General features: G+C 40.0%; 1 protein-coding gene across 1 annotated transcript in view; it reads right to left on the bottom strand.

Moving 5' to 3' along the window:
* The window catches only part of RALGPS2 (Ral GEF with PH domain and SH3 binding motif 2), a gene marked incomplete at its 3' end in the record, with an annotated part of 88,359 nt that overhangs the window by 46,645 nt on the left and 26,557 nt on the right, over window positions 1-15,157 (bottom strand). The window contains exons 5-7 of the mRNA XM_015411414.1: window positions 8,239-8,328; window positions 3,887-3,979; window positions 1,195-1,321 (exon numbers count right to left, since the gene is read on the bottom strand). Of these exons, the coding sequence (XP_015266900.1) occupies window positions 1,195-1,321; window positions 3,887-3,979; window positions 8,239-8,328 (310 nt within the window). The remainder of the gene's footprint in view (window positions 1-1,194; window positions 1,322-3,886; window positions 3,980-8,238; window positions 8,329-15,157) is intronic.

Genomic DNA, 15,157 nt, shown 5'->3' with positions numbered 1-15,157 from the left:
CCATTAGACAAGAAAGACTGCCTCCCATTCAAAAGGGAAACATCAACCCATGCAAATCCCCCGTCTGTGCAGAAATGCACACCTCCCTAGATCCCAGCCAATGAATGGAAAATAGAATTCAGAGTATTATGCACGTAATACATCAAAAGTTATATCTTTGTTATAAAAAGATTCTTTACCACTACACAAAACCATGTAAGAGTATGTCACAGTACTGGAATTTCCCCCCAGTAGCTTTTCTTCCACAAGACAGCCAGTAACTTTAGTCTGAACTATATTGCTTCAGCGTTTAAGAGGACAACACAAAAGATAGGAAAGTTATTTTTAGGGGTTAGGCTGTCATGTTCTAAGTCACTGTTCGATAGACTCTGAATCCAATAAAGTTATTACTATAATAGCTATTTTAATTATTTTCTGAAAAGTAATCTATCAGCAAATTTCTTCAAAGGAACTGCCAAATTAGAGCTCAAGGCTTCATAGACCTCCAGGAAGTTTCAGCCATAGTTTGTTAAACGGATTTTTATTTGTATCTGGCAACAATCAGACTCACAAGTATAAACAGAAAATGTTCTTGTGGTACCTAGAAAACATAAATTTACCGTAGCATAAACTTTAAACCTTGCCACCATCAGATGCAAGAAGTGAAATTTCAGACTGTGTTATCACTAGTTACAGAACAGTGAGTCCAGTGCCACCTTTAAGACCAACAAAATTTTATTCAAGGTATAAGCTTTTGTGTGCAAGCATATGTCTTCAGATACAGATTCCAAACCAGACTCCTTTTTATTTTGGTGCAGCAGGCTGACACAGGAATTTGTATTCACAAGTGCGTAGCTAACTTTTCAGGCACCAACTGTTAACAAGCCAGCCAGCAAATCTGGCACATGGCAAGACGCTTAATGTGAACAGCCACAACACACTAATTTAAACCAGTCTGAAAGTTGGTCCAGTCTGAAAAAAGGCAGAGTAGGCCCTGAGTGAACAAGTTCTAAAACTATATAACAGAGTGGTACCTTCTCAAAAAAACAAGACACTGAATTCTTGAGAATACAAAACATTAATTCCCTTAAGTACAAACCAATTGAGAATTGACAATAGAATGGCCAAATTTTTACAAGGATTTAAGTCCATAGCCACTGTGCAGGTATTAATAATTTTATAATGCAAACTAAAACATTAATTTGTTTGTCTTACCTAAATAAGGAATACAAGGAGTCATCTTCAAGCTGCTAATATAGTCTCTAAGCCGTTTATAATTGTCTTCTTTACTCATTACGTACTCCAACTTTTCAAAGGTAGTTTTGTCCTTCCGGCTCAGTAACTTTGGGGGAAAGAAGAACCAAAAGACTGTTATTGTGAATGAGTTTGCTACTCTTTTGTTCTCCTCCAATATGTTAACTACTGTTGGTAGTGTACAAGAGTCACAATTGATTAATACATGAAAATCTGGAAATGAGCCTTTGGGAAGATTAGCAAAGTGGTTCTTGTTCAGAGGAATACTGCCTCTGAACTTGGAGGGTCCATTTTGCTGTCATTTTAGAGCCATTATTAGAATTAGACAAATTCATAGATGATGAATCTTTAAAAGCCATTTATTACAGTGGTCATCTTGTCACATTAGTGGTAGTTAGTTATGCATCATGTGAAACAGTACTTATGTCTCTGGAACCTACTGTCAAGTCAGTTTCATTGGCTGTTCCTGAGTTCTGCTATGACAGAGGAAGCTCTTAATCCAGCTTTCCCAGCTTTAATTTTGTCAGAATCTGTACTCTTTTAAAAAAATTTCTTTTGCAGATGCTTCATTGTGTTAAAGAAAGCCTTCCTTATGACTCTTACGACTGTGATCTTTTGCCACTTTCTGACTCTTGTTTTCCTCTTTTTAAATTAATCCCCTAATTTTTGAGAAATCCCCTCCTGCTGTTTGACTTTCTGAACAATTCTACTCATGTAGGTTTTACAGCCTTGGCCACCAGAATGGTATATTGTATACCTCAGCAATCAGAACACAAGTTGCAGTTCAGAGAAAAATGACTCCCTTGGATACTTGCAAATAAAGCTAACCATCCATTATTTCTATTCTGACTGGCCTACAGTAAATGTTCACTTAAATGCTTAGCCATCATAATCTATATAGGCAAGCTTCTCTAAATGATTAAGATATTATTACTGAGAAAATGTTACTATTATAAAACCTAAACACTCATTCAGAACAAAAGACTACTATGGTTTAGCTACCATGCTTCAAACCATGCTCAGAGTGTAAATCACTAAAGCAAGAGATGTTCTGTAGATTCTATTGCATATATATGAGCTTCAAAAGATCATGGCTTTGCATGCTCAAACTGAGTAGAATTCATATATCACACATAGTTATTAAAAGTCTGTTCCAGTTCTCACCCAAAACTAGAAACAAATCGTGTTTATGACAGGATGCCAAATTAGAAAATGCTTGAATGAGCTTCAACAGAAGCAGCACTGAATGCCCAACAGAAGTTTTATTTAGTTTGAAGACCGAGAAAGAAAGGTATAAAAAAAACCCCATCTAGAAAATGTTTCCTGAGAAAGTAGAACCTATGTTCTTTCAAAACAGGCATTCAGGCCTATATAAAGTCGAACAGTTGCATAAGGATTTATTTCAAGGGACTCTGTGGGGATTTACGTATATTTATATAATGAGCAACACCACCCCAATATGAAATCAAATAAAACCAGCCTCTATAAATCATTCCTCCTTCTTTAAATAGAAATAAAACAAGGTAAGGCTGTGAGTGAATTATTGCTGATGACTCCAAACTGGAGAGATAAACCTCTTCGTATACTTGTTCCTGTTGCACTGGTTTTAACTGTGTAATCTGCCCTGAGTCAGCAAGGAAATTAAGAAAATAAATTACTACTCCATCAAAACTTTTAACTATAGTTCTTAATCACTACACAAGCATCTTGAATAGTAACATCTGAAGATGATTTTAAAAAGAATTAAAAACATGAGGCCTCTATTGCTAGCCACAGGTAAAAATCTACAAAAATAAAACGTATACAGTCTCTCTCTCTCTCTCTCTCACACACACACACAAATGTTCTTGTCTGATCCAAACAGAAATAAAACATGGATTGAATGTGATGAGGTTTCCAGCACACCACAAACAGTGGGGTAATGGGTGATGCAAAGAACATTTCTCTTGCCGCACACATCCCACCCACCACTGGCAAATTCACCAAGGAATTAATTTTTTTCATAATCCTGGCAGCAGAGGGGGCACTATTTGGAATTAGGAGGATGCTTTCTTATACTTCTTTTCCCCATCCAGTCTTTTTTTAAAATTTGGTTTCTTTTAATTCCCAGACACCTTGTAGAGTCTTCTGTTAACTTCATTTGAAAAAAGGACCTATTTCCTTTGCAGAGGAGAACCAGGATGATCCACATAACCAACCACTTTTTTCTGCCACAGCCAATTGCAAAAGAAAGGAACAACCATTAAACCTTCAGCACACCGTGATTTAAATGCTTTTTCTTGCCCTTTAATATTTTTGCATGTTTTTCTTGTCCTTCCCCCCACCCCCCCTCCAGCCAACGGTGAGTTATTCATCATGGACTGCATTTACTGAACACCAGTTGCTTGGGAAGTTGAAACTTTCTTGGAAGAAAGGCAACAATGAGCAGTTGTTCACTATTTTAATGAAGATTCTATATGACGTAAACCTCTGTTGTGTTCCAGCAAGGCAATTCTCGGCTGCAACAGTTAGGAACTACACTTCCATGCAATGAAGCAATATCCTTCTGAGTACCAGATATGGGGAAGAACTTTTTTTTAGTGTGTCATGTTATTTTCCAGATTACTCTGAAGGTCAGAAGGCAACCACTCCCTCATCTGTGTAGCTTACTCACCGCCCATGTTTTAGTTAACCTGAAGATAGGGGCACTTTGCAATCCAGATACCACAGCCATAAGGGCATGTAGATTATTCAGCTCATAGAGTTTCTGAGAATAAAAAAAATGTCGTAATTAAGAGTCAATATATTCAATTTATTACAATTTAAATTATCAACATTATTTCATACTTTGCAGAAAGCACAGAACGCTACAGCACAGGAACTACTCTGACATTAGCAATGAATAATTTAGAAAAATCTAATCTCTGCAAATTACAAATAATAAGTGAACAGAAAAGTGTCATGACTATTGGTAGGGTAACTAGGTCTCTCCTGGCAATAGGTGGGGGATGAGGGACTTATCAGGAGAAAGGAAAAGCCCAGGCCATGTTGCTGGCATCACACTGGAAATGATGTCATACTGGCGACCTCCAGGTGACATTCTGGTATTTGAGCAAAATCTCTATGGTAAAACTGGCTTATATCATAATGGCATAATGACATCACTTCCTGTGCGATGCTGGCAACATGCCTAGGCCTTCCTCATTCTGGTAAGTCCCCCTGATGGCCAGCTGATTGGTGGCTGGGGGGGGCAGGGCCTAGTAGGAGGGGACCCTCACCCTCAGCTGCGGATCTGGCAACCCTACACCTTGGCCCAGTGTGGACCTATAACTTAGCCCAATATGCTTTAGTTATCATTACAGACCACTCAGACAGACACATCTACCCTCCTTCCTTTTTCTCCTCTAGCTGAGTCCCTGCCGCTGCACTTTTAATACTAAACTTGTTTTCCATTATATATGCATCAAGTTTACCAACCACTGATGGGAAAGTGGGAGAGAATCAGAGCAGGAGGAAGGTGAAAGAGTGCTGCAAGGGTATATCTGATCTTTTCACCTTGGTTAAGAAGTTAGGCTCCCACCAGGGCCTTTTCCTGTTAATCGTTCAGATGTTCTACGTCTAAGCTATCACTGGAGGTTAAATTATGGCTGTGCATCTGGAGAAGTATGCTAGCATATAAACATCAGAATGCTCAAAAAGAACTAAAGAGAAACACAATCGCTAAAACCTAAAGGCTTCCAACAAACTTAAATTTCCCAATGAAACTGCAAGGAATTCCAGTTAATCTCAATGGGATTTGCTTTCAGATTGACTTTACTTAAACCAGTAGTACAGATGAACTGATAATTCCAGTGGAACGTCATAATTTTTTCTGACTCATATTCAACGGAGGTAGGCATTGCAACCATTCGGAAAACAAACTGTGTGCACACACTAAGTTGCTTCCGACTTAACGGCGACCCCGTGAATTAATAACCTCCAAAATGTCCTATCATTAAACAGCCTTGCACAGATCTTGCAAACTGAGGGCCATGACTTCCTTGATTGTATCAATCTATCTCCTGTTGGCTCGTCCTCTTTTCCTGCTGCCTTCAACTTTTCCTAGCATTGTCTTTTCCAGAGATTCTTATCTTCTCATAATGTGACCAAAGTATGATAGCTGCAGTTCGGTTATTTTAGATTCGAGGGAGAGTTCAGGCTTGATTTGCTCTAGAAATCACTGGTTTATCTTTTTGACAGTCCATGGAATCTGCAAAACCTCCGACACCACATTTCAAAGGAATCTTTCTTCCTGGCAGTTTTCTTCACCGTCCAACTTTCATACCCATAGTAATGGCATGACTTAGCTTGACGTTGATTACCACTGACACATCCTCACACTTAAGAATCTCTTCTAGCTCCTTCTGGGCTGCCCTTCCCAGTCTCAGTCTCTGTCTCCTGATTTCTTGGTGGCAGTCTCTTTCTGGGTTGATGATGGAGCCAAGGAATAGAAAATCTTTAACAATGTCTTCATTGTCAACCTTAAAGTTGTGCAATCCCCAAGTAGTCATTTTGTCTTCTTGATGCTCAGCTCCGGCTTTGGCCCTTTCTGTTTTAACCTCTATCAGTAGTTGTTTCAAGTTTTCACTATTTTCTGCCAGTAATACGGTGTTATTTGCATATCTCAAATTGTTAATGTTCCTTCCACTAATTTTCACTCTGCCTTCTAATCCAGTTTTCCTGATATGTTCTGCATAAAGACTGAACATACATGGAGATAAAATATATCCTTGTCTAACACCCTTGCCAACTGGAGGCCATTCTGTTTCTCCATATTCTGTCCTAACAGTAGCCTCTTGTCCAGAGTACAGATTGCACATCAAAACAATCTAATACTGTGGAATACCTATTTCTTTTACAACCACAGATCTCCAGTCAAAAGCTCTGCTGTAATCTATGAAACGCAACTTGATTGTCTTCTGAAATTCTCCTGCATGCTCCACTAACCAATGTGCAATATGACCTGTAGTACCTCTTCCTTTTCTGAAGCCAGCTTAGCTTTCACTTCACTTTCTAAAACTGCAGGCTCTTCTCCAAAAGTTTCTTCAAAACTTGGTCATCCTTTCATCTCTTCTGTATAGCTCTTCAGGGTATTGTTCTAATCTTTTAGCATGCCTAACCATGCTTTAAATTTATCTTTCTTTCAGTTTAGTTTATTGTAATTAGCCATTGGCCATTACAAAATTACAAAAATTAAATTTACCTTTGATTTCTTAGATCTTGAAAAACAGATCTCGTCTTTTTTTTTTTTTGCTGTTCTCTTGTATTTCTTACGCTGTAGAGAAGAGCAAGAGTCCAGCAGCACATTAAAGACTGAACAAAATTTGTGGCAGGGTATGAGCTTTCATCTCCTGCCAACCTAGCAGTTCAAAAGCAAGAAATTGAAAGTAGATAAATAGGTGCCACTTCAGTGGGAAGGTAACAGCGTTCCGTGCACCTTGGTGTTTAGTCATGCCGGCCACATGACCACGGAAATGTCTTCGGACAGCGCTGGCTCTTCGGCTTTGAAACGGAGATGAGCACTGCAACCCTAGAGTCGGATTTGACTGGCTTTCGAGCAAGGGAACCTTTACCTTTACGAGCTTTTATGAGTTACTGCCCACTTCTTCAGATCTGAAGAGAGCAGTGACTCAGAAAAACTCATACCCTGGCCAAAAATTTGGTTACTCTTCAAGGTGCTACTGGACTTGCTCTTTTCTACTGCTACTGTCAGACTAACATGGTTAACCTTCTTGATCTTTATGCTGGTTATTATAACAGTTGCTGGAACACTGCATTTAGATTTCAGACTCTATTTCTGTTACCTTTTACTTTTGCTTCTCATCTTTTAGCAATTTTGAGAGCTTCACCAGGTATCCATTGAGGCTTCTCATTTCTTTTGGCTATAGGAATAGTCTTTGTGTAGTCTTCCTTGATAATATATCTCTGGTTTCAGCCCACAGTTCTTCAAGTTCACGTTCACTTGAATGTAGTGATGCAAATCTGTTCTCTACATGGTCTTTAAACTTCGGAAATGTGGTTCAAATTATATTTTGACACTATGAATGCTTTGGCATTTGTCTTCAACTTTATTCTAATTTTTTATATTAACAATTCATGTTTTGGTGTTTGTCTTCAGCTTTATTCTAATTTTTGATATTAACGATTCATGGTCTGTACCACAATATATGGTCTGTACCACGAGCTCCCAGTCTTGTTTTAGCAGAAAGAATACAGAATCTTCTGATTCTGATTATCTATTTGATTTCTATACTGGCCATCTGGTGATGTTCATATATACAATCTTCTGTTTGGCTGCCTGAAACATGGATTTACAATGAACAACCTGTTGTCTTCACAGGACTCTATGAGTCTCTCTCTTGCTTCATTTCGTGCTCCTATCCCAAATCTTCCAACCATATTGGATTCTGCTTTGTGTCCTACTTTTGTGTTCCAGTCACTTAAGATCATCAACACATCTTGTTTAGATGTGCAACCACTTTCTTCCTAGACACTTGCATAAAGGCTTTCTATTTCTTCCTTATCCGTATCTGTAGTTGGGGCATAAACTTGAATTATGGTTATTTTGATAGCCCTTCCAGAAGTCTGATTGATATTATTTAGTCAGACTTTGCATTATAGCCCCTGACTGTGCTACATCTCACCTCATCACCTCATTTAGAGCAACTCTGTTTCTTCTGTATTTGTCATTTCCAGAGTAATTATCTTTGTAATTTTTTTACTGAAAATGTCCTAATCCAATCCACTTTAGTTCACTAACTAGGAAGATTGTATTGCTTTCTACTTTTTAACAACTCTTCCACAGAATCAGGAATTGCTACTTTTTAATATATATCTCCATTATTCTGACTTACAGCATATATAATTGATAAAGGCAAATATTTCCTCTCATCACAAGGTAAAAAGAGTCAAATATTTATTGAATGTGTTCCTGAAATTCAATGTTAAAGATTCACTTTGGCAAATCTGAAAAGAGAATTTACGTACCTTAGCAGTTTTAATGTAGTGGCTCAGAACCTCAGCTCGTATTTTTAATGTCTGTGAGTGAAGAATCTCTCTAACGACCCAAAAGCTTACCTAAAAATGAAAGAATCTGTAGTAATGCATACAAACAAACAAAAAAGACAAAAGAAACGAGAGGTGGTGGTAGTATAAAAGCTTAGAAGTGTTGGGACTTATTAACCTTAACTTTCATAATATAAAATCTCTGAAATAAACATTTTAGCCCCTTATTCCAAAGATGCAGATTGTGTCACTACCGTTAAATCAATAGTTCTTTTAATGTTATGCTTACAGTTATAGTTGACAAGATTCTATGCACTTTTCACAAGAACAAGAAAGAAATTCCTGAAAATGTATAGATGTAGAGAAGTCACAACTGACATTTACCTTGGAAATCTATTCACACACAATAGAACAGTCATAGACTTGAGGATTTTACTTTACTACCACTTTTCCGCATTGAATTTAAATTATTTGCTTGCAAAATAAGTCTTGATAGGAGACACTTAGTTTGCATGCACACAATACATGGAACTACAGTCATACAGCTAACAATACAGTCAACATCTGGTCAAGGATGAAAGAGACTTGGGACTCCCATATCTACTTCAATTTTCTTGGAAAAGCCAATTCCCACCTTTGATAAGTTAACAATAAATGAATTACAAGATCATTGGAGTTGAGTCCTATGCTACTGTGAAATGTAACTAGTCTGCAGAAGCTATTTTTGCTGCCTCCCTTGGGGACATGAGATGTGATGCAGGACAGGGTAACCAGCAGAAATCACCATCCCTTTATAGCTTGCACAAGATGAAAAACTCATGCAAAAGGGGTGTCTGATTTCCCATTCTGGCCGCAGCCCCCTTACCCCATGCTGCATTCCAAGCTGCTCTCAAGGGTACCCAGACCCTAAGAGGCAGCATGACAAGGGGACTTAAGGGCCTTTAATTAGGGTGGGAAAGGTCAAAGTAACTTCTGTAAACTTTATTTGCTTTGCTTTTAAAGTTCTGATCCTTCCCAGATATTGCCCAAGTACTCTATTCACAGCAGCAACTGGCCTATAAATTGGGAAAGATGCAAAGATGAACACTTTTCTACCACTGAAACAGTAAAGGCTATAATAATAATAAATCTAGTCAATATTAAGATACCAAGTAGTGAAAGGCTGCATATTTTCCGAACAGTTTCTCCCTTTCTCTTCCCATTCATAAAACACAATCCTTGCATTCTGTAGATAAACCTAGTGTTTAAGTTATAATAACATTTTGAGGAGGAAAGAAAAGAACCTTGCAGGTCTAAGGAATTGTGAAATACACTAAAGAGGGTGAGGTGGTAAACAGGGAAAATCCAAGCCGCTGAGACCCAACAGAACAAGACAGTTAAGCATTTCTATAAATACCTTATCCATTTAGAACTAAATAAAACTATCTGGCTTTTTATTCACCATCCCTCTAAAGAAACTGTTTACCCAGTCCACCACAGAGTAAGGTTTTACAACTCTACATCTGTTTATACATAATACTGCAAAGGAATCCAAATCCCGTTAGTTCTATATTGTTGCTGAGATCTCTGGGGCTCTGGAAATCCAGGTTTTGCGACACCAGAACTCAAACATGACCACCAGAATAACTCATGAAAACGAAATATGAAGTTTTAGGAAATAACTAGGGCTTTTTCCTGCTGCATTTTATGAGGAACTAGTGAAAAGGAATGTCAAAAAGGAAATTGGGCTAGAGAACTGTAGCTAGAATCCAAACAACTATGAAATTATTTCCACACACACAGAGTGGTGTGAACATTTCTCTGTCAGAAAAGTCATATTGACGACATTTTTGTATTATGGTAGGGAACCTTAGATCAATTACAGACATTTCTGTTTCGGTGGGGAGGGCAGGGTATAAATCAAAAAAATAAATAATAAAATAAATACTTGGCTTGACAGCAGAAAATGTAGATAAAAAAGATCCATTTTTTTAGACATTATGGTTTCCAGGGATAACCAAATTTTTACAAGTTTGTACAGAAAACCAACTGACAAAAATTCCCTCCTCAGATATGACAGCCACCACCCACCACACATGAGAAATTATCTTTCAGCCAGCTTCTCAGAATTAGAAGAAATTGTACAAGGTTACAGGATTTTCGGAGGGAGGCATCAATATTTCAGAAAAATCTGGCAGACAAAGGATACCCAAAGCAAGTTGAGCAAACATCTCTTACCAAGACCACTGCTAAAGACAGAAGGGAGATTCTAACTGGCAAGGAAAAAAGTGACCTTGGGAGCCTTGTATGCAGTCTGACTTACAATTCTATAAGTGCAGCCTTGAAAAAGGCATTTACAGGAATTGGAACATATTAGAAGATATCCCAATGTATAGAAAAGACCTATTGCTGCTTATAAAAAAAACAGCTCGTTTGAAAGATCTAGTACACAGCAATGTTCACCCACATCAGAATGCACAAGCTATCCTATCAGGTTCCAGCCCTCCACTAGGACACTTTCCCTGTGGGCATTGCTCTTTTTGCAAAAACACAAAACCTACGAAATATTTCATGAATCCTGTTGACAATCCTGCTGTGAATCCAGCGAAGATGGAGGTCCTGTGCCTGAGTTGGGGCAGTCCGAGGGTAGGGATCCCGTTCCTGACCTTCGATGGGGCCCCTCTGGTGCCAGCGCCAGAGATTAGGAGTTTGGGAGTGCTCCTAGATGCCTCCTTAACAATGGAGGCCCAGATAGCAGCCTTTTATCATCTTCGGCTGATCAGGCAGTTGGTTCTCTTCCTCGAACACAACAATTTAGCAACAGTGATCCAGGCAATGGTCACTTCGGGACTGGACTTCTGTAATGCCCTCTACATCGGGCTGCCCTTGTCTCAAATCCAGAAGCTGCAGCTGGTGCAAAGTGCCGCAGCTAGGCTCTTGATGGGGCTCCCTATTTGGGAGCACATCCAGCCAGTGCTAAAGGCATTGCACTGGCTACTTATAGCATATCGGATTCGTTTCAAGGTGCTTGTTATTACCTTTAATGGCCAGGGTCCTACATACCTGAGGGACCACCTTTCCCCATATATACACCCGAGAGCACTGTGATCAGGGGGCAAGAGTAGGCTGGCCCTCCCAAGTCTCAAGGAGGCCAGGCTATCAATAACCAGGGCCAGGGCATTTTCGGTGGCAGCTTCACTCTGGTGGAATGTGCTCCCAGAAGAGACCAGGGCCCTGTGGGACCTTTTGCAGTTCTGCAGGACCTGTAAAACAGAGCTCTCCCACCAGGCTTTTGGAGCCACTGCCACCACTAACTATTAATAATTGACGGCTTAAAGTGAGAGAGCCCTGTTCTCCTGGGAGTCAACTCATAGCCTGAGATAGCCGCCTAAGTTGATCTAAAAGAGCAGGAGCTGACTGCAAATAAAGAGCTTGTGCAATAACAACTGCTGTGAATTATTGATACCAATATTAACACTCTTAATGTTTCAATATTAATATTTAGAATTGTTTATTATTAATATTGTGTTAATGTACCTTACTGTAATTTTATTGTAATTTTATGCTGCTTTTGTAAGCCGCCCTGAGCCGGCCCTGGCCGGGAGGGCGGGATATACATTTAATAAGTCAAATCAAATCAACAAACAATATTATCTTAAAGAATTCACAACATGCAGTAGTGATCATGTGGTTTATGCAGTATCATGTGGATGTCGAAAAATGTATATTGGTAAGACAAGTAGACCTCTTAAGAGTCTCTGAACACAAAAGCAATATATCTCATAAAACAATTGGTGCTACTCTGGTAGAACATTTCTTAGAATACAAGCACAAACCCATAGGCTTCTTGTTTTGGGTTACATTTAATCTGATAGACAAGATGAATGAATTCTGTTGAGAAAAGAAGCTGAATGGATTTTGAAATTAAAAACCTGGACCCTAATGGGTTAAATGAGAACATCTCCTGGCAGATGCTCATGTAGGTAAGGAATAGAACAAGTTTGGACAGCTCACTTTGCTCCAGTGTATGTATGGGAACATAATGAAAAAGAACCTGAAAGGTCAGTAGAATTTTTAAATGTCCAAATTAACAAACTCTCAATAACAACAACCTATTATGAATTGTACTCTGTACATGCTCTGTGAAAATGTCCTGTGTTTTATTCATTGTTAGAATTATGTATTAATCTCCATGCTTGCCATCTTGGCTTGAGAAGTTCTGTCCCTAACAGTAAACACATGGGGGTAAATAAACTTCGGGATCAGCCAAAGATATGGGGAGAAATCCTGAACAGTGATGCTAAAGGAGGGGACCCCCCCCCAGCAGTCTACAAGTTGGAGGGGGGCAAAGGGGAAGGGATCATTCAGTATTTTAGGCTATATATGAGCTTCATTTCCATAAGCTAAAGCAAGTTTTAGCTTTCTTTCAATTATAAACCTGCTCCACATGTGCCAGCTTTATGCACTACATAAAGACCAGTACCTGGCGCATTAAAAAATTATGTTCCTTTAGAATTTGGATAGCTTTTATCACCAATGCAATCCATAAAACTACTCATGAGCTGCCCTGATATAGTTCGAATTCTCCAGTTATCTGGAGAATTTTTGCTTTTCAGCCAAAACTGACTCCTAAAGCTGATCATAGGAATAAAAAATAATTGCACTCAAATTCAATATACATATAATCTGGTGAGGGATTTCTCAGTTGAATCAGTCCTGGCACAATGGAGCTGCTTCCTGCGCTCCCCCAGTGCTCCATCAATGGCAGCTGAAACATGCAGGGAAAGGGTCCAGGAACAATAAAGGAGTGCTAAATAGGGATGGACATGAACAGAGAAAATGTGGTTCAGTTCGTGGCATGCCAGGTTTGCAAACCACAAACTTGTCATCAACTTTTAGTTGCCAAACAAACCGGTTCAGTTTGTGACAAAGTAAAACATCCCATCCCCCCGGTGTATTAGAGACACCAAACTCACAGGGGATCTCCAGCAAATTTAGTGAGGATTGGATTTATGGGGTCTGAGTTACAGTTCCCCAAAGAAGGTGACCCCAGGAATGTACTTTCTGGGAAATTGACAGGTGGTCATTTTGACAAGCGCAGATTCAGGAGTGTATAGAACAAGTCCTGTGCAAGCTAGAGACATCAAAGTCGCAAGGGACCTCCCATGGATGCTTCTCTACATGCCTTCCAAGTTATGTTGCTTTGAAGTTTGGTAAACATTTTGATTGAGCAGAGACAGTCTGTCTGGAAATGTATGCATTCACGAACTGCCACAATCAGCTTGAAAGTCCATGCTGGTTGACTCGCCACAAACTTCAGTACACAAACTGGCCAAAATGTCTGTTGTTGTTGTTGTTCAGTCACACAGTCGAGTCCGACTCTTCGCGACCCCATGGACCAGATCCTGCCAGGCCTTCCTGTCTGCCGCTGTCCTCTGAAGTTCGCTCAATTTCATGTTCATTGCATCTATGACACTGTCTAACCATCTCATCCTTTGCCGTCCCCGTCTTCTTTGACCTTCAATCTTTCCCAGCATCAGGGTCTTCTCCAGTGAGTGCTCCCTTCTCATTGGGTGGCCAAAGTATTTCAGCTTCAGTTTCATTATCTGGCCTTCCAGGGAACAGTCAGGGTTGATTTCTTTTAGGATTGACTGATTTGTTCTTCTTGCAGTCCAAGGTACTCTCAAGAGTCTTATCCAGCACCATAGTTCAAAAGAATCTATTCTTCGGTGCTCGGCCTTCCTTGTAGTCCAACTCTCGCAGCCATACATGACTACTGGGAATACCATTGCTTTGACCATGCGGACTTTTGTTGGCAGGGTGATGTCTCTACTTTTTATCATGCGGTTTAGGACTTCCTTGCGAGGCACATGGAGGATTGCCTGGCCCCACCCACACTTCTGCAATGCTGCCATCTTGGATTCCCCTTCCGGTGCTCGTTCCAGGCAGCTGCTTAGGAAGGCACCCTGAGCAGCACCTCTGGAACAGCCCACCCAGACCTCCTCTAGGCAATCCCACCTCCTTTCCCCAAGCCATTCCCATTAGTGGCTCAGGCTGGAGGGGAGCTCCCTTGCCTGTGCTTCTTCTTCCTTCTCCCTCCACTCCAGGCATTGGTCAGGCTGCTTGTCAGTCACACAACACACACACCTCCCCCAGCACGTAGGATTGCCCCTTCCTTCTGCAAACATGGAGAGTCATCCGCCTTTTGAAAAGCCTTATCCTCTTTACCTGAAAGAATAATGTTCAACTTGTCCATTTTTGCCACATCACAGATTTTTATAATCAACTCCGCTCTAAAAGGTAGGTTTTCAGATTTCCAACACTTGACAACCAATATCCTGGCTGCAGAAAGGATATATGACAAAATACATAGTTCATCATGCCTATATCCATCTGGTATTATATTAAGTAAATAGATTTCTGGTACTAGATGCAATTCATAAGAACATAAGAACATAAGAGATGCCAATGTTGGATCAGGCCAAAGGCCCATCCAGTCCAACACTCTGTATCCCACAGTGGCCAGAAATACCAGTGCCATCAGGAGGTCCACCAGTGGGGCCAGGACATTAGAAGCCCTCCCACTGTTGACCCCCCCCAAGCACCAAGATGACAGAGCATCGCTCGCCCCAGAGTCCCTATCTATACCTTGTGGCTAATAGCCACTGATGGACCTCTGCTCCATATGCTTATCTAATTCCCTTTTGAAGCCGTCCATGCTTGTAGCCGCCACCACTTCCTGTGGCAGTGAATTCCAAGTGTTAATCACTCTTTGGGTGAAGAAGGACGTCCTTTTATCCGTTCTAACCCGACCGCTCAGCAATTTCATGGAGTGCCCACAAGTTCTTGTATTGTGAGAAAGGGAGAAAAGTACCTCTTTCTCTACCTGCTCTTTCCCATGCATAATCTTATAAACCTCTAT

The sequence above is a fragment of the Gekko japonicus genome, unplaced genomic scaffold, assembly GCF_001447785.1.
Source record: "Gekko japonicus isolate JY-2015 unplaced genomic scaffold, Gekko_japonicus_V1.1 scaffold3276, whole genome shotgun sequence".
In the NCBI taxonomy this organism is placed as follows: Eukaryota; Metazoa; Chordata; class Lepidosauria; order Squamata; family Gekkonidae; genus Gekko; species Gekko japonicus.
Note: the sequence above shows the minus strand (reverse complement) of the source record. Positions and strands in the feature narration are given on the sequence as shown.